We start from the raw sequence: 26339 nt of genomic DNA on the forward strand, positions 1-26339 counted from the left end.
ATATATATGATATATATATATGTATATGTATATATATATATATATATATATATATATATATTTATATATATATATATATATATGATATATATATCACCAACATCAAGGAGGGTGACGCCCTCATTACAGACAAAATAGAGGTAGCAAGCAGACTTAACATCTTTTTCACCAACATAGCCACAACTCTCATAAACAAGCTATCCCAACATTCTGGTGGCTTTGGTGTAGAACACATTAAAGCCTTCTACAGAAAGCTAGGAGTAGTCAACAACAATTTCAAATTAGAAATGGTCTCAGCTAACGAGGTGCTTAATAAATTGAGCGCGCTCCACCCAAATAAGGCCACCGGCCTTGACAATATCCCCTCCAGATTCCTCATGGACTCTGCCACCACCATTGCCCCAATAATCACTCATATAATAAACCTCTCAATCAAACAAGGCCAAGTACCCAAGGATTTCAAGATAGCAAGAGTAACCCCCCTTTATAAAAAAGGAAGCAAATTAGAACCTGGTAACTACCGTCCTGTTTCTATTCTCAGTTCCATTTCGAAAGTAATGGAGAAAATAGTTTATGAACAGGTTGATAGATACCGTGCTACTAATAAACTAATGTACAAATTCCAATCCGGCTTCAGAACTAACCACTCCACTGACACATGCCTTCTCTATCCGACCGACCACATCAAACATGAGGTGGACGCGGGCAAATACTGCGGCATGGTCATGCTGGACATTCAGAAGGCCTTTGACACCGTTAACCACGCTATACTGCTGGATAAGCTCCGAGCAATCGGATTCGACGAAACCTCATCGAGCTGGATGCAATCTTACTTGGAGGGGAGGAAACAGGTGGTAGAGGTGAACGGCACCATGTCCCCTCCCCTCTCAGTAAGCTGTGGAGTCCCTCAGGGGAGTATACTAGGACCTTTACTGTTCCTAATATACGTAAATGACATGCCATCAGCATGCCACTGTGAATTGTTCCTGTATGCGGATGACTCGGCCCTGCTGGTATCCGGCAAGGACAAGTCACAGGTGAAACAAATCCTCAGTGCTGAACTCCTCAATATTTGCACCTGGCTCGCTGACAACAAGCTATCCATACACTTAGGTAAAACGGAATCCATCCTATTTGGGTCCCATATCAAATTTAAGAAGGTCAGTGACTTCACTATAAAAGTGGGTGACATTGTTATCACCAGGAAGGATGAGATCACCTACCTAGGTTCCATTCTAGAGGCTAATCTTTCCTGTGATAAAATGGCAACCAAGGTGATCAAAAAGGTCAACCAAAGAACGAGATTCCTCTACAGAATCTCCTCTCTGGTCAACAAAAGCACCTTGAGGATTCTAGCGGGAACTCTCATTCAACCCTTCTTCGATTACGCTTGCACCTCCTGGTACCCCAGCACCTCCAAAACCCTCAAATCTAGACTCCAAACATCCCAGAATAAGCTAATCCGGTTACTTTTAGACCTCCACCCCAGATCACACCTCAATCCAACCCACTTCTCCAAAGTGGGCTGGCTCAGGGTGGAGGACAGAGTAAAACAACTTGCACTGAGCCTAGTCTATAAAATCCGCTACACCTCCTTGATCCCGAAGTACATGTCAAACTACTTCCTTAACGTAGTAAATGACCGCCATAACCACAACACCAGGGGGAGCTCCACAAACCACGTTAAACCCAGATTTCGATCTAACAAAGGTCTTAACTCATTCTCTTTCTATGCCACATCAATGTGGAATGCACTCCCAACAGGTATACAAGTAAGTGCATCTCTATATTTATTCAAAACCGCTCTAAAAAAACACCTCCAGGCAACTTCAACACTTTACTAATACCCTCCTCCATTCACATCCCATCTCCCCGGATTATAAACAACTCAAATGTACTTCTAATGTATATATTTGTTCTTATGCTATCTGAACTCACTATGTTCTCTGCTGGCTGTACATATCCTACTGTAAGACCTACACTGTTTCAATGTCCACATTTCTCTGTTGATGCAATTGTTGATGACTGAAGTTCTGATATCAACCAAAGCTCCTCATCCCACCCCCCGGATTGCAAATAATGTAAATAATTCAATGTACATACTATGATGATTAACTTGTGTGATGACTGTATTATGTTGATAGTATATATTTGTACCATGAATTGATTAACGTGGACCCCGACTTAAACAAGTTGAAAAACTTATTCGGGTGTTACCATTTAGTGGTCAATTGTACGGAATATGTACTGTACTGTGCAATCTACTAATAAAAGTATCAATCAATCAATATATATATATATATATATATATATGTATATGTATATATATATATATATATATATATATATATTTTTTTTTTTATATATAGGTGATACACCCAAGCCTTTAGTACAGGGGTACCCAAACTACGACCCAAGTGGATATATATATATATATATAGTTCTGGCATCTCCAAGAGCGCATGCACTTTTAGCACGGTAAAACGTGGGTTTCATTGTAGATCACATGTTGGTACTGCTTCTAAAACGCCAAAAAAAGTAGTACATATTATTGTTGTCTGTTCCATGATTGAAAACATCCCAGGTAGAAACATGATTACATGAATCTGGAGGGAAATGTGTGTCTCAATGCAAAATCCTCATTTAAATAGGGTGTTTTGCACTACTTTTGCACTTGTTGTGTATTGTACACACAGTCTTAGTAGATCATTGCCAAGACGCCCACTGATAGTACACACAGTTTTGTGGTTTGCAACTTTGCACACGCTGTTTAGTGCTTAATACGTTTGTATTTGGATCTCTGTAGATCAGGCTCTAAGTGCAATAAAAATGGTAATTCTTTAAAAATACATTGAAGTAATGTTTCACTTTGTTTCATTTGTCGTTTGAAAATCTATAAAATAGATATTGTAAATATGGATTGTATGCATATGCATACCTTGAAACGTCAGAAATGTTTCTGAACGTGACCTCTTTTGATTGACAAACCCTGCCTTCATTGGTGATTAGTCTCTCAATGTATGCCTTGAATCTCAATTAAACTTATGCAAGATGATGGTTTGTTTAACATATGAGGCATATTTTTCCAGAAATATATGGTTGCACATTAGAGAGTCGACTGTACTTACATGTGTTGTGATAAAATGACAGTGGTACCTCTATGTACGGCTTTAATTGGTTCTGTTATGGAGATCTTAACTCTAAACACTTGTATCTCAAATCAACGTCTACCATTGAAATGAACTGAAATCAATTTTAACATGTAACGTTCTTTTTAGAAAAACAAACTTTTAGATAAAAACATATTGTATAAAAACAATACAATATAAGTCACTACAAACTAAAGTAGTAGAAATATTGAAATAATAATGTAGAACATTTGCCTTGGAGAGTAGAATTTTCTTCTCATCAATTGCTTCTCCATCAAACACACCATCATCAGCATTTTCATATTTTCATCAACAAATGTCCACTATTAAGATACTATTTTAACAATCTTGGCTGGTGTAAAGATGGTACAGAATAGCACCGGTACACACACATTTCCTCACCATGTCAGCTTTGATGATTTCTTTCTTGAATTACTATAACATCATTCTCTTCTTCTTCTCTATACTGTCCTTCTCACTCACTGTCTTCCTATCCCAAAGTAGAAAAACAAAGTTGGCGATCTCTAGCCTTAAGCTAATGCTAATGAGGAAGGCCAAATGTTTTAAATGGACCGTACAGGATTTATTCTAATTCCACTCATGCATTTGATTTATGTGTTTCAGGGTTCATGTCAAACATGCCACGGAACCAGGCCGGCTCTCAATTCCCATTGTATCCCACGATGGGTCCCTATTCCCAAGGTGGCCCCCAAGGCCCTTATGGACCACAAGGATCCCAGTATGGACACCCAGGTTAGAACAGCTCCACACATAAATCATGAATGTGTGTGTTGTCGTCCATTAGTTAAAACCGAGGCCTTCAAGTCTTTTTAACCCCATGAAACGACACATTTTCCTTTAGAATTCTATCATTCTAATAGTCAGGACTTATTTCAGGTTTTTATTTGATATATCAATCTCCCAAATGTGGGTCAGGTTGAGGTCACGGTAGATGTTAGCCTCTGACGGCACAATGACTTTTTATATATGAATATTTTTTTTGACAGTTGGCTCTTCTTTCACAGTCACTGTGGGCCTTGGCATCAGTGTCATTGCTTTCAAAGAGAGTGTGCTAATGAGGAACATTAAAGGATTCCTTTTAAAACACACATCCACCCTATTTAACGCTCCTCACGTGCACACACACACAGTCTATGACTAATACTAAACTGGCACTTTCTTAGGGTGGCCTCTTGGCCCTCCATGAGAAGATGAGCTAGCTCCAAACTGATGGAGATGATGTCATCAAGTATTGTCTTCTGAATAATGATAGCCCTTGTTATCACCTATCAGTCAGTCGGCCCAGTTTACCCCGTGACACATATTGCTTTTGAACATAGTTTTAACAGCATAAATCAGTTTTACATAGTGTCACAGGTCCTCATTTTTGTTGGTTTAATCTAGGGGTGCCCAAACTTTATCCATTGAGGGCCGCACACAAAAAAATGTAAACATGATATTTTTCATTTTTAAAACCTTAACAACATTTACATTGTTTTTTAACCTTAAATGCTCCCCTCAAGTTTTGTCCCAGGGACCCAAAAGTGTCTCAATCATAAAAAAGTTAAGAATAAGTCACACATATATATATATATATATATATATATATATATATATATATATATATATATATATATATATATATATATATATATGTATATATATTGTTGTTTTCCAACGCTTAAATCTTTAGATCAAGTTCAAGTCTATCTGTCGATATACAGTTTTTCTTGCATTTTTTTCTTTGTAATGTTTTATGGCCTTTTTATCAGAGAAAAGCATGTTTTTTATGGCTAAACAAAAAATATGCAACATTTTTGATGTGTAGTAATTGGAGCCTTAAATACGTCTAATTCATAACAAAATAGATTTTGAACTATTATTATTTAAAAAAAAAAAAAAAAAACGAAAACTTAGTTTTTATGCCCTACAGACAAACATGCAATAATGTCCCCCAAACATTATTTCAAAGTAAAATATTTGATTTGAAGTAATTGTAACCTTCAATGGGTTAATATTTCATAACAACATTGATATCGATTAATTTTTTTAATTATTTAATTTAACCTTTATTTGACCCCCCAAAAAATCCCATTGAGATTAAAAATCTCATTTTTGAGGGAGTCCTGGCCAAGAAGCAGCAAAGTTACACATCATTTGCAATTACATTACACATTAAAATGATAGAATAGACATCAAATAAAACAGTTATAAATAACTAAGGCATCTTCAAATGTTCTCAGTTTGGATTTAAAAGCATTTAAGGATAACAATTCAGTCAGCTTCCAGTCTCTTTGTAGCATGTTCCAAGCACAAGAAGCTGCATAGACAAAAGCTTTTTTCCTTAGTTTAGTGCGAGCAAAAGGGACAGAGAGCAACAGCTGAATCTACACTTCTCTGTGTAATCAATGTACACAAATAAAACGGCAATAATCCCAGAAGAGCCTTTTAAATAAAAGTGTACCAGTGACACTGTCTCCTACTGGACAGAGAAGGCATCCCAGCCGAGGAGAGTACAAGTCACAGTGGTGTGTCACAGGGGCGTCACTAGACCTAATACTGTACTGGGGCACAAATAATTCATGTGAGCGTGCAAAGCGCACAAGCAAAAACATTTTTAGCACTTATTTATCATAAAAAATACATAAATAGTGCTTTAAACTATGAAATCATATCAGATTATGTTGTATGGATCTTTGATTAACCACCTGAAATTAACTAATGCATTTGACCTACTTGTGCACTTTTTTACTCCAGACTTCTAAACTGCTACTGGTAAAAGCAAAACGGAAGAGCAATGAATCTTTTTGAAATATATATTGCTGTAATCATCTGCAAATTTAACATCTACAAAAGTAAAACATAAAATAAAGCACCCCTACATCTCTGGGTTATTTTATATTATTTAATTTCCATTTATGGCAATGTGACGAATCCTATTTCAGATACACACAACTATAAAATATACACAAAACAATAAAGCCACAGTAGTAAAATAAATGAACAACTGTTGTGTGTCTGTTCAGGGAATCATTTTCTGAGAAGTAAACTGTAATGTCTCGTTTTCATTTTTACAAAGTGGTCAATCACTCTGGACAGACATGGAAATATTACAGTAACTGTTATACAGTTGACCAGTGGTTCCCAACTGGTGGGTCGTGACATAAAAGTGGATTGTGTGTCATTTTCAGTGAGTCGCAGTCAGATGTGTGCATGAAAAAAAAAAGTTTGGGGAGAAAAAAATCAAATTGTGGCAACAAAACCAGATTATTTTAGCCTTTTTTCTAGTGACTATTAGTGAGTATTTTAGCAAAAGGCAAACCGACTAACAAGTTGGAGGAGGACTCAGGACAGACATGTAAATATATTTTAAAAAAATCTAAATGGGACAACAAAACCCGATATTTTCAGCCATCTTTCTGAAAACAAATACAGAAATGTTACTATTTTTTCTGGAAACAAAACCAGATGCTTTAGCTGTAGCCATTTTTCTGGTGACAAAACAAGATTATTTTACTGTGCTATTTTTCTGTGAAATAAACTTGAATGATTTAAAAATTTGGCTCACAACTTGATGATATGGAAAAATGTTTTTCTTCCTGAAGATAAACCATTTGAGAAGCACTAAACTCACACATGCTGACTCCAAATCCTCATTGATGCAGAACCAGCAGACAATAACCAACATTATGGTTCATGTTCATTGGAAATTCCCCCGACACCTCGTACAGCAAATGAATATGTTTGTCTTGATACAAGGAATAACATTAGCTAACTTAGCATCAACTTAAGACAATGATGTTGCCTAGCTAGCTAGGACTTCACTTACATCTCTCATTCCTCGCTGCTTCTACTCTGCTGCGGGCGAATAACTTTCTGATATCCATCTAGGAGTTACAGTAAGAGTCAAATCAAAATCAAAATAATGTCATTAACTAATTGTTGTTGGCTAACGTTACCTACCTCACGCAGTGATTCGCATCGCCTCTCTCTCTCTCTCTCTCTCTCCCACTCTCTCTCTCTCTCTCTCTCTCTCTCTCTCTCTCTCTCTCTCTCTCTCTCTCTCTCTCAACCGAAGTCTCGATCCACACGTGAATAAATTACCATATTAATTAGCCATGTGCTCATTGTTAGTGGACTGAATACAGTAGCAATCAATTACCATACTAAGTAGTATGTGCGCTGTTGCCTATGTTATGTAGACTTAAAACTCTGAAGCGTTTTGTTTTTTTATTGGTGAAATTTATACTGGGGCACTGCAGATCAACAGTGGGGCACATGCCCCAGTGAAATATGTCTGGCGACGCCCCTGGTGTGTCATGACTCTACAGTTTGTGACGAAAGTCAAGGAAGCACAGTAAACACAGTCCACCATCTGAAGACAGCAACGGGTAGCGTTCATATAAAAAAAAGGGTCACCATAATCTAGCACAGATAAAAATGTTGCAGTGACAAGGTACTTTTTTACTCCAAAAGAAAACTTAAAACCCAATTTAAATCATTATTATTTTATAAATGACAGTTTAGACGTGTAAAGTCAACACTGCAACGTTTTCTCGTTACAGTTCACGTGTATACCATTTTATTCCAGTTTTTATGGGGGTTTTTTGTGCCGAGGGGCTGGTAAAAAATGTAGCTGCGGGCCGCAAATTGCCCCTAACCGCCATCTGAAAGTTATAACAAGTTTTATTCAAAATAGGTCAGAGGTAAATGTTACAGCATTAGTCTCACTTGTGCAAAAGTCTGTTGATTGTGTACCTAAGCTGGTGAGGTAGGGGATGATTTATTGCTCATAAATCGTACACCGTAGATACAAACAGACAAAAACAAAACTAAAGGGATGCGTGCCGATCGCACGGGAAGCTAAGGTAACCACTTAGCACAGGAATCATACACTTGGAAAACAGAATACCAACGTAACTGTTGTAAATGCAAACAAAGAAGCTAGGCCGACTGACCGGCAAAGGCAGGCTTAAATAATGCCTCTGACTAGTGCTCGAGAAACAGGTTAACGTCCCGAACACCAATCAGAGGCAGGTGGAAATAATAATCCCATGGTAACTAAAAACACTCTCAGGGGTGCACTAAATAGAAACTAAGGGAGTCCAAAAGTAACAGTGTTGAGTATTAAACTCTGTGACTGTTTTTTTTTTGGATATTGAGCACGTTGGGGTTCCGGTCAGAGAACACACGGTCATCATTTGGACTTTTCCAACTTTAATGGTGCATATTGGGTTATATTAGGTGCAGTTAGTATCTGTAAACCACAAACAAACACCCATCAACATTTATGTAATTTATCTAAGCAACAATACATATATATATATATATATATATATATATATATATATATATATATATATATATATATATATATATATATATATGCCTATAGATATGCTCCAAGTAAAGTACTAGAGACATAATTTATTGCATTTTCACAATGGCACGTGAGCTAGCCACATTAGTAGCCGCAATGCTATCCTAAACAGGGAGATGTTAGTTTGTAGCATTCTGACAACACAGCACTAATGATATTAATAAAACACCAGTAAAGGTTACACAAACAGCGATGTCTATTAATAAACTAAATTGTGAAGACTGGTCGGCACAGCGCTGCCGGGAATGTCCCTTCGTGGATGCGTTGACATGAATACAGCAAGAGGTAAGACATAATGAATTTATTCTAAATAACAAAACGGAGCTCTGAACAGAAACACTGTAGCTAATACAAAGGCAAACCAAAGACGCTAGTATGAGAACTAGGAAATACAAAAATAGGAAATTAAACTGGCACGTGGGCACACAAAAAAGGAATAAATAAAACATTTAGCATGAGAGCTAATAACAATGTGCGTAGCGTGAGAGTTTGCGAGAATAGAAATAATTGCGTGAAAGCAAACGATCAAAAAACAGCCGTACAGTTGCGTGAGAGCAAACTATGAACCCAGAAAGATATGAACAAAGAGGCTGGCTTAAATAGGAGGGTGATTAGACAAACAGGTGTGTGTGGACCGGGAACAGCAGGTGGACTGATGAGTACCATGGTGACGGACTAAACAGGAAGTAGGTGGTTCAGAAAGAGAATGAAACAAAGACGGAAAAATAAACATGTGAAGATCCGAGTCACGGATCGCAACATAAATGATTCTTATATAATATTTAACATACTCACATCGTCAAAGACTAGAGCACTGATTAAACATAGCAGAGAAACAAGTCATCACACATTAACACACTTCAAACGGGAAGCGGAAGTGACACCTACAGGAAGGAAGTGGAAGTGACACTGTCAAGAAATGCTTCAAAATAAAGTATCTGACACATAGATAACATGGAAAATTCTTAACAAACAGGAAATAACAAACACATGATCCAGGCCACGGATAATGACACATATATTTTTAATATGCTAAAGCCCATGGCCTCAATATGAGGAAATACTGCACTCTAAATACCCTCACACAGTGGTCCCCAACTTTTTTTGCACCACAGACCGGGTTAATGTAGGCATTATATTCAGGGACCGGCGTTCCATTTGTGCCAGATACAGCAAAAATAACTGTATGAAAAATACAAGTCGCTATAATGCTGAATTAGTGGGAGCTTGTTTCTTTGCAATAAGACGCAGATGGAAATCAGCCTTCGGCTACAATCTGTCACATTTATATTTGATATGCCGAAGGCAGGGCACTTGGCGGTCCGATCCTCGGCTACAGAAGCTAGCTCTTGGGACGTGGAACGTCACGTCACTGGGGGGGAAAGAGCCTGAGCTAGTGCGCGAAGTCGAGAAATTCCGGCTGGATATAGTCGGACTCACTTCGACGCACAGCAAGGGCTCTGGAACCACTTCTCTCGAGAGGGATTGGACCCTCTTCCACTCTGGCGTTGCCGGCAGTGAGAGGCGACGGGCTGGGGTGGCAATTCTTGTTTCCCCCCGGCTCAAAGCCTGTACGTTGGAGTTCAACCCGGTGGACGAAAGGGTAGCCTCCCTCCGCCTTCGGGTGGGGGGACGGGTCCTGACTGTTGTTTGTGCTTATGCACCAAACAGCAGTTCAGAGTACCCACCCTTTTTGGGAACGCTCGAGGGAGTACTGGAAAGTGCTCCCCCGGGTGATTCCCTTGTCCTACTGGGAGACTTCAACGCTCACGTTGGCAACGACAGTGACACCTGGAGAGGCGTGATTGGGAAGAATGGCCGCCCGGATCTGAACCCGAGTGGTGTTTTGTTATTGGACTTTTGTGCTCGTCACAGTTTGTCCATAACAAACACCATGTTCAAACATAAGGGTGTCCATATGTGCACTTGGCACCAGGACACCCTAGGCCGCAGTTCCATGATCGACTTTGTAGTTGTGTCATCGGATTTGCGGCCTCATGTTATGGACACTCGGGTGAAGAGAGGGGCGGAGCTTTCTACCGATCACCACCTGGTGGTGAGTTGGCTGCGATGGTGGGGGAGGATGCCGGACAGACCTGGGAGGCCCAAACGCATTGTGAGGGTCTGCTGGGAACGTCTGGCAGAGTCTCCTGTCAGACAAAGTTTCAATTCCCACCTCCGGAAGAACTTTGAACATGTCACGAGGGAGGTGCTGGACATTGAGTCCGAGTGGACCATGTTCCGCACCTCTATTGTCGAGGCGGCAGATCGGAGCTGTGGCCGCAAGGTAGTTGGTGCCTGTCGGGGCGGCAATCCTAAAACCCCTTGGTGGACACCAGCGGTGAGGGATGCCGTCAAGCTGAAGAAGGAGTCCTATCGGGTCCTTTTGGCTCATAGGACTCCGGAGGCAGTGGACAGGTACCGACAGGCCAAGCGGTGTGCAGCTTCAGCGGTCGCGGAGGCAAAAACTCGGACATGGGAAGAGTTCGGGGAAGCCATGGAAAACGACTTCCGGACGGCTTCGAAGCGATTCTGGACCACCGTCCGCCGCCTCAGGAAGGGGAAGCAGTGCACTATCAACACCGTGTATGGTGCGGATGGTGTTCTGCTGACCTCGACTGCGGATGTTGTGGATAGGTGGAAGGAATACTTCGAAGACCTCCTCAATCCCACCAACACGTCTTCCTATGAGGAAGCAGTGCCTGGGGAATCTGTGGTGGTCTCTCCTATTTCTGGGGCTGAGGTCGCTGAGGTAGTTAAAAAGCTCCTCGGTGGCAAGGCCCCAGGGGTGGACGAGATCCGCCCGGAGTTCCTTAAGGCTCTGGATGCTGTGGGGCTGTCTTGGTTGACAAGACTTTGCAGCATCGCGTGGACATCGGGGGCGGTACCTCTGGATTGGCAGACCGGGGTGGTGGTTCCTCTCTTTAAGAAGGGGGACCGGAGGGTGTGTTCCAACTATCGTGGGATCACACTCCTCAGCCTTCCCGGTAAGGTTTATTCAGGTGTACTGGAGAGGAGGCTACGTCGGATAGTCGAACCTCGGATTCAGGAGGAACAGTGTGGTTTTCGTCCTGGTCGTGGAACTGTGGACCAGCTCTATACTCTCGGCAGGGTTCTTGAGGGTGCATGGGAGTTTGCCCAACCAGTCTACATGTGCTTTGTGGACTTGGAGAAGGCATTCGACCGTGTCCCTCGGGAAGTCCTGTGGGGAGTGCTCAGAGAGTATGGGGTATCGGACTGTCTTATTGTGGCGGTCCGTTCCCTATACGATCAGTGCCAGAGCTTGGTCCGCATTGCCGGCAGTAAGTCGAACACATTTCCAGTGAGGGTTGGACTCCGCCAAGGCTGTCCTTTGTCACCGATTCTGTTCATAACTTTTATGGACAGAATTTCTAGGCGCAGTCAAGGCGTTGAGGGGTTCCGGTTTGGTAACCGCAGGATTAGGTCTCTGCTTTTTGCAGATGATGTGGTCCTGATGGCTTCATCTGACCGGGATCTTCAGCTCTCGCTGGATCGTTTCGCAGCCGAGTGTGAAGCGACCGGAATGAGAATCAGCACCTCCAAGTCCGAGTCCATGGTTCTCGCCCGGAAAAGGGTGGAGTGCCATCTCCGGGTTGGGGAGGAGACCCTGCCCCAAGTGGAGGAGTTCAAGTACCTAGGAGTCTTGTTCACGAGTGAGGGAAGAGCGGATCGTGAGATCGACAGGCGGATCGGTGCGGCGTCTTCAGTAATGCGGACGTTGTACCGGTCCGTTGTGGTGAAGAAGGAGCTGAGCCGGAAGGTAAAGCTCTCAATTTACCGGTCGATCTACGTTCCCATCCTCACCTATGGTCATGAGCTTTGGGTCATGACCGAAAGGATAAGATCACGGGTACAAGCGGCCGAAATGAGTTTCCTCCGCCGTGTGGCGGGGCTCTCCCTTAGAGATAGGGTGAGAAGCTCTGCCATCCGGGAGGAACTCAAAGTAAAGCCGCTGCTCCTTCACATCGAGAGGAGCCAGATGAGGTGGTTCGGGCATCTGGTCAGGATGCCACCCGAACGCCTCCCTAGGGAGGTGTTTAGGGCACGTCCAACCGGTAGGAGGCCACGGGGAAGACCCAGGACACGTTGGGAAGACTATGTCTCCCGGCTGGCCTGGGAACGCCTCGGGATCCCCCGGGAAGAGCTAGACGAAGTGGCTGGGGAGAGGGAAGTCTGGGTTTCCCTGCTTAGGCTGTTGCCCCCGCGACCCGACCTCGGATAAGCGGAAGATGATGGATGGATGGATGGATGTTCATGAATGTGCATTGTATCATGTTACACAGTTATAGCAAACATTACAAATTCCTATGAGGAGTTTTATTGTACATCTTTAAACAAGATTTTTGGTGTGTTTAGTGGGACAGGCCAAAGTTAAGTCAGAGAAAATGCAGTCCTTTATAAATAATGTCATGTTTCTCTGCGGCCCGGTAGCAAATGTGTCACGGACTGGTGGTTGGGGACCACTGTCCTAACACACGCTGTGGTTCCATCATGATATAAGCAGGTGGTCATTGCACATAATTACAGGGTACACAGTCTTCACGGAAGTGAGAGTATTAGATAGTCTTCCAGGACATAGCCAGGACCAAAACCATAGCATCGACCAGAGTGGACAGATGTTGGTCATTTCTCTCTCCGCGTGACAGCTCCCATCTGTTTCTCTTTCTTCTCCCCGGTGCACTGACAAATTAGCCAGCCATTAGCCAACACAGAAAGGCTCTCCAAGATCCTGAACTCTGCTCTTTGTTTATCTTGGCCTGCCTGCCAGCATGTGTCAGGAGAGCCTGTTCACTGTGTGTAGTGTAATTCTATTGCGTTTGTGTGGACCGGCAAAACATCAGCACCCGGGTATGGCGATACGTGAGAATACCGGATGATATTTTTGTTGCTATCGCTCTCCGATCCCAGCAGTTCTCCAGCCATGTGCAGTGTCCGCAGCCAGCATAGGTAGAGAGACAAGCCAGGTGGATCTAATAGTATTAGAGCAAAGAGATTCAAAGCCTGTCTCAGCTCTTCTCTTCTTTCCACATTACGACCACACAGCAACACCAACTCACACTCTCCTCCAGGGGTTAAGCACTCCGCCTGTAATGACCATGCAGATACCACTTTTAAAGCACTGTGTCCTGTCGGACCTGCATAGTTATTTTTGCCACACACACACACTCACACACATGCACACACACGCACACACACACGTACACACTCGCACACACAGAAAAAAGACATGTCATGAGTCAAGCCAGATCCTGAGGGAGGCAATGAAGATTTTGGGAGAAAATTGACGATGCGAAGTGCTTGTCAGACCTCAGGTGCACCCCAGCCTGTCTTTGGCTTCGACATCCTGCCAAGAAAGGTGCTGAGTTGGCTCGAATAAGATATGGGAGCCTGAGGCATTGAACCAAAAAAAAAAAAAAAAAATGGCAATTAGGTAATACAGTAATTTATCCATCCATCCATCCATTTTCTACCGCTTGTCCCGTTCAGGGTCGCGGGGGGTCGCTGGAGCCTATCTCAGCTGCATTCAGGCGGAAGGCGGGGTACACCCTGACAAGTCGCCACCTCATCGCAGGGCATTATATTATTAGATTTTTATTATCCATCCATCCATCCATCCATCCATCCATCCATCCATCCATCCATCCATCCATTTTCTACCACTTATTCCCTTTTGGGGTCGCGGGGAGATTATTATTATATATTAGTGATGCAAAAATAATACGTCAAGATCATGTTTCTTGCATTGACAGTAGAGTAGGGTTGTATGGTATTAGTATACTACCACAATTCTAATGAATCATTTTCGGTATTACACAGCAGTGGTTCTCAGAGGGGGTACGCGTACCCCTGGGGGTACTTGAAAGTATACCAAGAGGTACGTGCGATTTTTTTTTTAAATATTCTAAAAATAGCAACAGTTCAAAAATCCTTTATAAATATATTTATTGAATATATTTCAATAAAAATTCAACAAAATATGAATGTAAGTTCATAAACTGTGAAAATAAATCCAACAATGCAATATTCAGTGTTGACAGCTAGATTTTTTGTGGACATGTTCCATAAATATTGATGTTAAAGATTTCTTTTTTTGTGAAGAAATGTTTAGAATTAAGTTGATGAATCCAGATGGATCTCTATTACAATCCCCAAAGAGGGCACTTTAAGTTGATGATTACTTCTATGTGTAGAAATCTTTATTTATAATTAAATCACCTGTTTAAGTTTTCAACAAGTTTTTGGTTATTTTTATATCTTTTTTTCCAAATAGTTCAGGAAAGACCACTACAAATGAGCAATATTTTGCACTGTTATACAATTTAATAAATCAGAAACTGATGACATAGTGCTGTATTTTACTTCTTTATCTCTTTTTTTCAACCAAAAATGCTTTGCTCTGATTAGGGGGTACTTGAATTAAAAAAATGTTCACAGGGGGTACATCACTGAAAAAAGGTGGAGAACCACTGCTATACAGTGTCTGAAACATACCGGTCCAGCACCCGTGCCCGCGTCGAAGTCACGTCGTGTCTTTGCTGGTTTTGCAAGCAGGCGAGCATGTTCGGTTGCACATAATCACAGAGTACTTACAATGAGAAACAGTGTGTGGACATCCACTGTAATGATATCTAGTACAGGCACGTATCTAGTCGATGCTATTATGATTATGTCAATATTTTTTTGGTGGCATCACAGCATCTTCTTTGTTTTTTTTTAAATGTATATCATGTTTATAAACTCAATAAATATGTCCCTGGACACATGAGGACTTTGAATATGACCAATGTATGATCCTGTAACTACTTGGTATTGGATTGATACCCAAATTTGTGGTATCATCCAAAACTAATGTAAAGCATCAAACAACAGAAGAATAAGTGATTACTACATTTTAACAGAAGTGTAGATAGAACATGTTAAAAGAGAAAGTAAGCAGATATTAACAGTAAATGAAGAAGTAGATTAATAATTATTTTTCTACCACTTATCCCTAATAATGTAGACAAAATAATAGACTGATAAATGACACAATATGTTACTGCATATGTCAGCAAACTAATTAAGAGCCTTTGTTTGTTTACTTGCTACTAAAAGACAAGTTGTCTCATATGTTCACTATTTTATTTAAGGACTTAACTTCAATAAGAAACATATGTTTAATGTACCCTAAGATTTTTTTGTTAAAATAAAAGCCAATAATGCAATTTTTTGTGGTTCCCTTTATTTAGAAAAGTAACGAAAAGTATCGAAATAATTTTAGTACCGGCACGGGTACCAAAATAGTGGTATCATTACAACACTACAGTAGAGTGATACAAAAAATGTTTTAAAGCCCATATTGATTGTCCTTCAGATAAACGATTGTCCCCATGTTACATAATATAGTGCAACCTGGATTTACGAACAACTCTATTTGCGACGTTTTTAGTTTACGGAGCTTCCCATCGTGCCAAATATGTCTCTGTGTATGAACCATGTCTCGGCAAATGAACGCTTCATTCATTCACACATTTTGCATGCCGCTTAAAGCCATCTAAGGTTGCCTTTTTAAAAGTTAAAGCTAAAGTACCACTGATAGTCACACAAATTACCCTCTGCATTTGACCCTTCCCATTGTTCACCCCCTGAAGACATCACTTCCTGTACAAGTGGGCACGGCCGTTTTGAAGAGGCGGGGCCGCCTACGTCACATCCTGTAAACATGGGCGGGGCCATTTAGAAGAGCTTCAACAGCGAGCTACACTTCTGACGTGTTTATTCCCACAATTGTCGTACCTTGTGCTGGCCAGAGCTGTGTCAGCCTGTCTTAGTGATCACATTGTATGATCAGAAACGTTTCGAATGTGTCCAAAATCCCCCAGTCTTGCTGTATAGCTTCTGGTTCTATTTTAAATGTTATTTTTTTAGTCTGTTTTTGCCTGTATTTCTTTGTGGTGTACATCCCTCTGTTCTTCAACTGTGGTTGATTTAACGGGCTTAATAAATAATGTTGGTATGGTCTGGTACTAGACAACCGCTTTGAGCTAGCGTTTCAGCTAGTTAGCCTCTGGCTTGTGGCACCGTCAGTTTGAGGATTTTTACCAACAATTGCCATATTTATTTATTATTACTGTTTTAATATGCCTGGGTTTACTTGCTTTTAACTTATTTGTCCTGTAAATCACTTTGTGCACCATTGTGATGCTATAAGGTGCAATACAAATAAATCTTGATTGATTGATTGATGGATTGATTAATTATCAATGAAGAGGGCTGTGTTCCACGGCGAGTCTTTAATTGTGATGAGATCGTAAAAATGCCACAGCGGACTTTTCTTACAGCAAAGGCGAAGGCACTAAAGGGATACAAGCCAATGAAGGATGGCCTAACACTGCTGAACTGCAAAAACCGAAATCTAAGTAAGATTAAATATCTGAAGTAAGGGTGATATTTACTTATTTTCTGTCTGATAAGATAATTATTCTCACTAAGCAGATTTAATGTTAGTGTTTTATTTGTTTTAAGGGTTTTTGTCCTTAATTATCTCAGTAAGATATTACAGCTTGTAGCTGAGATTTTATGACCTATATTGAGTAAAACATGCTTGAAACTAGAATACAAAATGATGCAAAGTTGTGTCATCAACACTCACAAGTATAAAACAGATTTTTTAAAGTAATAATTTCTTACTTCAAGCATGAAAAAAAAATCATGATGCCGAGCACTTATCATTATGTCAAGATAATGGCACTAGCATTTACTTAATTTAAGAATATTTGTCAACATATTGAGCAAAAGGGTCTATTTTTTTTTCCACCAAGAAAAGTGCACTTGTTATCAGTGAAAATATACTTATTTTAAGGTATTTTGGGGTTCATTGAGGTTAGCTAATTTTACTTGTTGTGAAATGCCTTGACAAGCCAAATTTTCTTGTTCTATTAGCAGATAATTTTGCTTAGTTCAAATAGAATAACCCTATTTTTTGTAATTTTTTTTTCTTGTTTTTAAACACTGAGTTTTTGCAGTGTAGTTTGTGCTAACGCTAGCAGTGACTGTAAGGTGAAGCCACTGCTCCGAAACTCCCAGTGTTGAACAATGCCACAAATATTTGCAATATTTGTTCAAGCTTGCTGCGATGAGGTGGCGACTTGTCCAGGGTGTACCCCGCCTTCCGCCCGACTGTAGCTGAGGTAGGCACCAGCGACCCCTAAAGGGAATAAGCGGTAGAAAATGGATGGATGGATGGATGTTTAAGCTTGCCGTAAAGGTTTTGTGTTGTCTGGATGAATAAAAGAGATTGTTGACAAACCCACCAACTAGCACATTTTATCATTCATAATTTAAAAAATTATTGCAGTTGTTTTCCTGTTGCTTGAACATGTCTGTAGATTGAATATGCACCATTTTTTATGTCTTATTTGCTCAGGGAGTAATGTGTTGTGACAGGTCTCCAGCCGTCGTCTTGTGTATAGCATGGACCATCGATACATGGCGCATGGTAGCAGGTTTGACTTTTGTTTATTATATCATCAACCAAGTTTTCATTCCAGTCGGTCGCGCCAATTTGTAGCGCGACCTCTCTTCCTGCTCGTCTCGGCGCGCCTTTCGGTGGTCGGTGGCTGCGTCTTCCGCGGGGGCTCATCTCTCTCCTGGTCGCTGTCGTCGTCTTCGTTGTCGGGTGTTTCCTCTCCTACTTCTGCCACGATTGCTCCTCCTTCTCCCCTTTTATGCTGCAGCAGAAAATGCAGGGATTGAGAGCAGGTGTGTCGTTTACGCACCTGACTCGGATTGGTGCAGCATCCCTACAAATGCGCCCTGCCTCTCTGCTCCGCTGCATGCTCCGCCTCCTGGCCGCCGTCTCGGGTAGGGCCGCTGTCTGTCCTATCCTGCCGTCGACTCTGTCTCTCCACAGTGTTTATATGAGTTTAGATTTGGGAATGTCATCTTTTAATGGAAAATTATGTTAATATATCTTGTTTTAATGTTAGTGGACACCAGCAAGAGCAGTTGAAGAGGCAACAGCAGCTCTCAGACATGCTGACATTGTGGGGAATGTTCAGCAAGGTAGAGGAGGCCTTCGACTTACGTCTAGTCGCCCTGCCTGGAGAAGTGCCACCGTGCCAACACGGAGGAAGATGGTAGTGGAGGAAGTACGGCGTCAGGAGGAGGCCTTGAGATGGACCAAGGCAGTCACCCTTGGCAAACAGGGTCGGTGGACTCGGTGGGAAGGCGTTGAAAGAAAGAATTTGAGCTGGAGGGATGTATGGGCCATGGAAGCAAGGAGCTTAAGCTTTGCCATCAGAGCTACCTACGATGTCCTTCCGACCCCAACCAATCTCCAGCAGTGGTTTGGCGAAGATCCATCATGCGCCCTTTGTGCTAAGCCGGCCTCCCTCCGACACATACTCTCATGTTGCAAAACCAGCCTCACTCAGGGGCGATACACTTGGCGCCACAACCAAGTTTTGAAGAGCCTTGCTTCCACACTGGAGGTAAAACGGTCCAACGTCAATGCACTACCACCACCAACATCAAAGAACTCATGGAAAACTACCTTTGTCCGTGAAGGGATCACAGTTGCTGGGCGCAACGTTAACCCGTCAGAGAGAAATCAGCTGTGTCCAGCACGCGACTGGAAGATGCTGGCAGATGTTGGCAAACGGCTGATTTTCCCCACCGAGATCGCCACTACCACTTTGAGGCCTGACCTAGTGCTCTGGTCCCCTTCCCACAAAAAGGGCTTCATTGTTGAGCTCACTGTACCCTGGGAGGAATCCATGGAGGAGGCATATGAGAGGAAACATTTGCAGTATTCCGAGCTGGCCGCGGAAGCTAAAAATCGGGGCTGGAATACTGACGTCCGCCCTGTGGAGGTTGGGTGCAGAGGCTTTGTGGGAACCTCTACCACAAAACTGCTGAGGGACTTGGGAGTCAGGGGCCAGTGCCTGCGTACAGCAATCAAAGTCGCATCTGAAGCAGCCGAAAAGAGCAGCCGGTGGCTCTGGCTGAAGAGGAATGACCCCAATTGGGCCCCCAACTAGTGCATCAGGAGGTATGCGGTCAGGCACAACAAAATCTGACTCAGGGAACCGGACGCCCCTGCCATGCATAGTCCCCTGATATGTCTACCAACAAGGTGACTCTCATGGCTAATTGGACTTGGGTCGCAAGCTCAGGTCTGATCATCCTGTAGCTGGCCGCCTCTGGAGAGGTAGTATAGTGTTAAAGGCCGAAACACCCAGTGACCCAGAGGAACACTACTGATGATGCACACCCGTAAATTATTTTTATCCTTCAGGTCTTCCATTCACGTTCACTGTTCACCTACAAGGCCACCAAGTGTATGTGCTCGCAAAGGATGCAAACACCTCATTCTGTTTTTAATTTGTTTTAGGAGTCTTTTTACGTGTTTTTAGGAGCATTTTTACGTGTTTTAGGAGTTTTTTACGTGTTTTAGGAGTCTTTATGTGTTTTAGGAGTCGTATTATGTGTTTTGGGAGTCTTGTTATGTGTTTTAGGAGTAATTTACGTTTTAGATTTCACTGTGCATCTTTTCGGAGTCATTTTATGTGTTTTGGAGTCGTTTTTAGTGTTTTAGAAGTTGGTTGTTGTGTTTTTAAATGTTTTACTAGTCATTTTAATGTGTTAAGTCATTTTATGCATTTGTGTTTCGCACAAGAGGTAAACACATCTCACTCTGTGTTTTCTGGAATCTGATTAGCATCAAAGATAGCTAGAACTAGCTTGCGTATCTAGTAAATAAGAAGGGTCACAGGTCCATGACTGTATCAAAGTGTTATCGATCACAGTTTTACAATAATTTGAAATTAAAACGATAAGACTAACCGTGGGAAGTTTTACCGCGGCTTATCATCATGCACATGCATGTGTTACTTGGAGCACAGCTTACATCCTCGAAGCAGGGAGAAGGCAGGATACAGGACTTGCAGAATTTTGAAAAGCTGCACAACCGTGACAGACTCCAAATTAATCACCTTGAAAAAAACAAACCTCCCCCAATATGTTACAATATGCTTGCTGTACCAAAAAATATAGAAAGGGGTGTGTTTTTTATCAACACACTACTGTAGCCTTTCCAAACAAATAAAGATGTTTCCAGCATTACAAAAAGGGGCGTGAAGGGTTTTGGACATGTGTGCCAGTCCCGCTGTCCTTGGCTACATGCAACCATGTAATCTGCTTTCCAATCTGTATTGATGGAGCTCCCGAATCAGGAAAGTGCATAGTGCACAACACCACACATTGCTCCATCACAGCCGGAGGGTGAGTGCTTGCCTTTTAGACTGGTCCAGTCCATTCTGCTGAGGGAGCAGACACAGTAATCTTTTCAGTCACACTTCAGCTCTCCCGTGCGACTCTACAGATTAAGACCGACGCTGAATATAGTGTCCACCCAATGCGTGACTGTGCTGGGAAATTTCCATGTAATTGTGAACGCAGCTTCATGAATGTTCCATCTTTTTCTTCTACTTTTTCCTTCTCCCCCTCCTTCAATCTATAAATACCAACAAGACTCCCCAAAGGCAGGAAGCATCCAAGTAGCAGGCAGGAAGCTTAACAGCGAAGGACAGAAACAAGAACGAATAAGAAAATTTACATTCTCCTTGACTTCCTTTTTATCTTGTTTCCTTATGATCGCAACACTGAATCACACAAATGTATTTATGGTAATGTTAGCACGCCCATGATAAGTAACACACCTACAGCAATGGTATTGTACAGTGGTTCACATAGCTGACTTTAATGAAAACAAAGCATGTATGCCAACTTTTACAAATAGGGCTAAGTTGTTCAGATAAGGTTAGAAATTACAAACTACTGTAGTACTGTGGTACCTTGGTTGTTGTCCGCCCTCTTTTTGTACGATTTAGTTTTCGTCAAAATAAGGTGGATTTCGTCTGTGTGTAATCAAGTACATCGTTTGCCTGTGTATTAACCCGGGGAATCGAGTGTAAAAACAAAGAATCCCACCTATTGATGACTCAGGGCCTTATTACTAAACGTTTGTGTGTACTAAAACATGTGAAAACGTGATAGCACACACAAAACTGATCTACTAAACCTGTGCAAAGTGGATTGAGTCTGTTAAGTGAGCAGAATAAGGCGTGCAATCCATGTGTCATGCCTGTAAGATTATGTTTTGTTTTTTTCCATGTTTGGTCAGGTTATGTTTAGTTGTTTGGACATTTAGTTCTGTCTTTGCACTTCCTGGTTTGTTTTCGTCTCCATGCCAACCGATTAGTTTCACCTGGTCTCCTAGTCACGTCCCTGTCCTCAGCCTCACACCTGTTTTCACTAATCATCGAAGCTGGTATTTAAGTCATTCTTTTTTTGTCTTCGTCCTGGCATCTACACCCTACCCATGCTGTTCCTACCTTCATGCCCTCGTTCACAGTTCCATGTCGTGTAAGTTTTTGTTTATCAATCAATCAATGTTTACTTATATAGCACTAAATCACTAGTGTCTCAAAGGGCTGCACAAACCTCAACACAAACCACTACGACATCCTCGGTAGGCCCACATAAGGGTAAGGAAAACTCACACCCAGTGTGACTTCGGTGACAATGATGACCCAGTGGGACTTTGGTGACAATGATGACTATGACAACCTTGGAGAGGACGAAAGCAATAGATGTCGAGCGGGTCTAACATGAAACTGTGAAAGTTCAATCCATAATGGATCCAACTCAGCCGCGAGAGTCCCGTTCACAGCGGAGCCAGCTGGAAACCATCCCAAGCGTTTATAGCTTATAGTTCATAGTTAATTGCCTTTGTGCTAAGTCTTTTGTTTATGTCCATAGTTAATGCCATAGTGCAAGTGTTTGTTTCCATAGCCAAGTTTTGTACCTCCATTGTGAGCGCTTTTTTTTTTGTCTTTTGTTAGTTATAGTGTTAAAATAAAAAGATGTACTCACATTCACGTCTCGCTCGTGCTAAATTCCCTCTGCGTCGGAGAAACAACCTTAATCCAAATCCAAGTTTGACACCATGTTTCATCGCTGTCTTCCTTGGCAACACAAAAGGCCCTAGTGTGTGAATATGATTGTGAATGTTGTCTGTCTATCTGTGTTGGCCCTGCGATGAGGTGGCAAGCACTAGAAAATGGATGGATGGATGTAATTTTTAATATGTAGACTATAGTGTATGAAGATTGGCAAAATTTGATGTGGCACATCCGAAAAGTCTGTGTAAACTGACAGTTATGCACACAGTGGAGTATAGTGTGTGTCGACATATTTGCATGATCTGTCAGAAATAAAAATATAATCTATTCAGCAACAATCTTTTATAATCTTATAGTTGCATGCCGGGTGATTTAAAAGGGCTGATTAAACGTTTTTATTTGATGCAGTTTGGTGTTGGCTGGAGTTTTTTTAATAGTGTACTGTAAAATAAACAAAAGCACTTAAATTAAAAATAGAATGAAATAAACACTATTAAATTAAAGAACTCCTTTGCTTTTGCTCAACTCATCGCAGTTTTCGCCAACAAGAGTCTTAAATAAAGATAAGTGATGTTAAATGTTAGTGTGGAGAGGTTGAGCCGACGGTCCAACAGAGAGGCAGGGCACGCTACAGGCCGGCCCAAGATGGCGGCGAGGAGGCAGGAATGGCGAGCGAGCGGCGAGGCGGGGCGCACCGGGAGTGACACCACAAACGACATCAGGTGCGTGGATCGCGCACCTGGATACAATTAATGAATCCTCTCGCACTGTTAGATAGGGCGGACGCGGTGAGCGTCGAGGAGAGAGGTGGAGAAACGAGGAAGGAACGAGAGGGAGAGACGAGAGAACAAACAACAGCGCATGCAACGAGAAAGAGAGCGAGAGCAAGAGGCAGACAGAAACGACGTGGACGGCTGAAAAGCTACACAGAGGAGCGAACAGTGAGAGCGCGGACGCGAAAGATTCTCTTGATTGAAAAATAAAGAAGTCTACACCTGCTCGCAAATGTCTGTGCTTGGTGGTCTATGGCACCCGCACAACGGTTTGAGACCGTCACAGTTAGGTTAGCCATTTCAGTTGTCATGGTTACAGTATGTATTTCTCCATTTTCCTGCACATAAAATTATAATGATTCTCTTGCAGCCTTAAAAAATTGTGTTTTGTTCTTATCTTTGAGTGTGCGGAACGGAATATCTGTATGTGCATTATTGCATTGATGTTACAGTGAAACCTCGATTTACAAAGTTTATTGAGTTCGGAAGTAGAAAATGTTTGTACTGTGTATTGAAGCAAATTTCCAATTAAGAAACAATGTAAACATGACTAATTGGATCCTTGCTTGACAAAAGTCCATGTTTTAGTAAAGGCTTGTACACAATAGAAAAAAATATGTAGTACTGTATAATAAACCAATATAAGAAGGGAGTGATGGATTAACTTGTTCTATTTCAGGGGTAGGGAACCTATGGTTCGCGAGCCAGATGTGGCTCTTTTGATGACTGCATCTGGCTCTCGGATAAATCCAAGCTGACTCTTCTTAACACAATAAGTAATGAATAATTCCACTTGTAATCACAGTCTTAAAAATAACGTTCAAAATATAAAACATGCTCATGTATTTGAATACATCCATCCATTTTCTACCGCACTTGTTCAGGAAGTTGCATTAAGGGTAAGAAATAATTTATTTATTATTGGGTAGTGTGGGACTTGCCCTCCTGGGGGTTCTTCAGACCACCAAGCACTGACATGAGAGCCTGTTTCAGGGTTACAATATTGTTTTATGTTTCAATAAGTCTTTCAGTTGCTTTCCAGCAATTGTCTTTTTCTCTTTCGTTCTCGCTCGCGCTCTGGCTCCAGCTCCAACCCCGTCTCTCCTGGCTGCTGCTTATAACAGAGCAACAGGTGATTAGATAACAAGGCCCAAGTGGGCCATCTACGCACCTGTCGCTGATTTCGAGGCTGATCCTGGCAACACCCCGCTTCGCTGCAGGCCCGCAGGCCACGCCCCCTCAATAGTTTGCTTCAGAATAACAATGTTATTACAAAAAATAAGAGACCTATTATACTCTAGAAATGTTGGTCTTACTTAAAAAGGCACACGTTTAGTTGTGTTCAGTGTTAAAAAAATATTATATGGCTCCTACGTGAATACATTTTAAAATATTTGGCTTCTTGGCTCTCTCAGCCTAAAAGGTTCTCGACCCCTGTTCTATTTGATAAAACAGCCAAAAGAACAAACGGAACTGTACTTGCCGTACATAACCGACCCATACACACATTGTCACTAGCCCTGTGGTGCACTCAGTTTGAAATTGCAAGACTCCATAGCTTTAACAGCCAGGTCGCTGCAAGTATTAAGAATAAAAAATGAAATTAACTCTACCTTGTTGGTTAATCTTTGTGGTGTGCAGTGGAAGAAAAACAGACGTATCTGGGTTCTATTTCTGAAATGTTTCAAATCACATATAGATTGTCCACAGTTTTCTTTGGACTCATATTAAAACCAGCAAAACTGCAAAGTAAACTAAAAAGTGTAAGAAAAAAAACACTTAGTGAATTATATTTTATATAGCGCTTTTCTCTAGTGACTCAAAGCGCTTTACATAGTGAAACCCAATATCTAATTTTTACATTTAAACCAGTGTGGGTGGCACTGGGAGCAGGTGGGTAAAGTGTCTTGCCCAGGGACACAACGGCAAACACTAGGATGGCGGAAGCGGGGATCGAACCTGCAACCCTCAAGATGCTGGCACACCCGCTCTACCAACCGAGCTATACCGCCTTAAAAAGCACGCAAAGTAGAACTTAGCACAGTAGCTAACTATTGCTGAGTTGACAATGAGCATGGAGAGAGATAAGCCCGCCCCCAACGAATTGCTGCCGGAAACAAAATGGCTGCAGTGCGAGGCACACATTGGATAAATGAAAGATCCGTTCACTGAGACAAAGTTTGTACAACAAATCATGTTTTGATTCACCCTCCGGTTTGTAAGTTGATACGTTTGTACAATGAGGTGTTTGTAAATTTAGTTGCTACTCACATTGTTTTAAAACTTGCTTCTTTTTTCACACAATGTTTTCTCCGTTGGACCTTTCGGAACAGATTACCAACAAAAACCGAATAATAGTGTTTCATTGCTACACTATTGTATCGGTTTTAAAGAAGAAATTAATGTTTTTATTACTCATAACCAAGTGCCCTTTTTCCAACAATTAGGTCACAGTGGAATTATGAATATTTTTCATCCTCATGATCTCTTTTTGCAGGACCTTGGTTTTTTCTACGATTTAATTTCTGAATTCTCAGTAAATGTGGCATCTGTCCTTGAAGGCAAGTTCTCTGTGTAGCAGCAATCCTTCAAGATGTGGATAATTCTTGTCAAGGTAGAGCAAGGACTCTGAGGAAAGCTTAGCAGTAACCCCATCCAACAGCTGCTTTGTCTTTCTTTGTCTGCTGAGCCAACATAGTCTACGACTGGAACAATTTGAAAGGTGCTACGTCAGGGCAGCACTCTGTTTAATGACGTGTGGGGGGCGGGGGTGTTCCACAAGAAGTTCTACACTAAAAGAAAAACACTTTTCAGACACTGTTACACACTTTAGAGCCTCGCAGATAATCCAAATGGGACTGAATAATCTAAACATCTCTGTGGGAGGTGCCCTTAAATTTGAGTCTGTTTTAAGAGTCCAAAAACCCCAAAGTGTCCACTCAGTCTATGGCAGCAAGCCATGACCTGGGGCTAAACAGCTGTCCAAAGAAGTGTGTGAGAAGTTCTTGCCTGGGTCCTTGTTCATCTGCAAAAAAACTGTCCACACAAGCTGATAGGAGAGAGACTTCAA

The 26339-nt window shown here is 41.7% G+C and overlaps 1 protein-coding gene across 3 annotated transcripts in view; it reads left to right on the forward strand.

Annotated features, from left to right (window-relative positions):
* Positions 1-26339, forward strand: part of arid1b (AT-rich interactive domain 1B) — a 594747-nt gene that overhangs the window by 463578 nt on the left and 104830 nt on the right. For all 3 annotated transcript variants that reach the window (XM_061895467.1, XM_061895468.1, XM_061895469.1), the window contains one exon: positions 3774-3902. In XM_061895467.1, coding sequence (XP_061751451.1) covers positions 3774-3902 — 129 coding nt within the window. The remainder of the gene's footprint in view (positions 1-3773; positions 3903-26339) is intronic.

This window comes from Nerophis ophidion, linkage group LG03 (assembly GCF_033978795.1).
Source record: "Nerophis ophidion isolate RoL-2023_Sa linkage group LG03, RoL_Noph_v1.0, whole genome shotgun sequence".
In the NCBI taxonomy this organism is placed as follows: domain Eukaryota; kingdom Metazoa; phylum Chordata; class Actinopteri; order Syngnathiformes; family Syngnathidae; genus Nerophis; species Nerophis ophidion.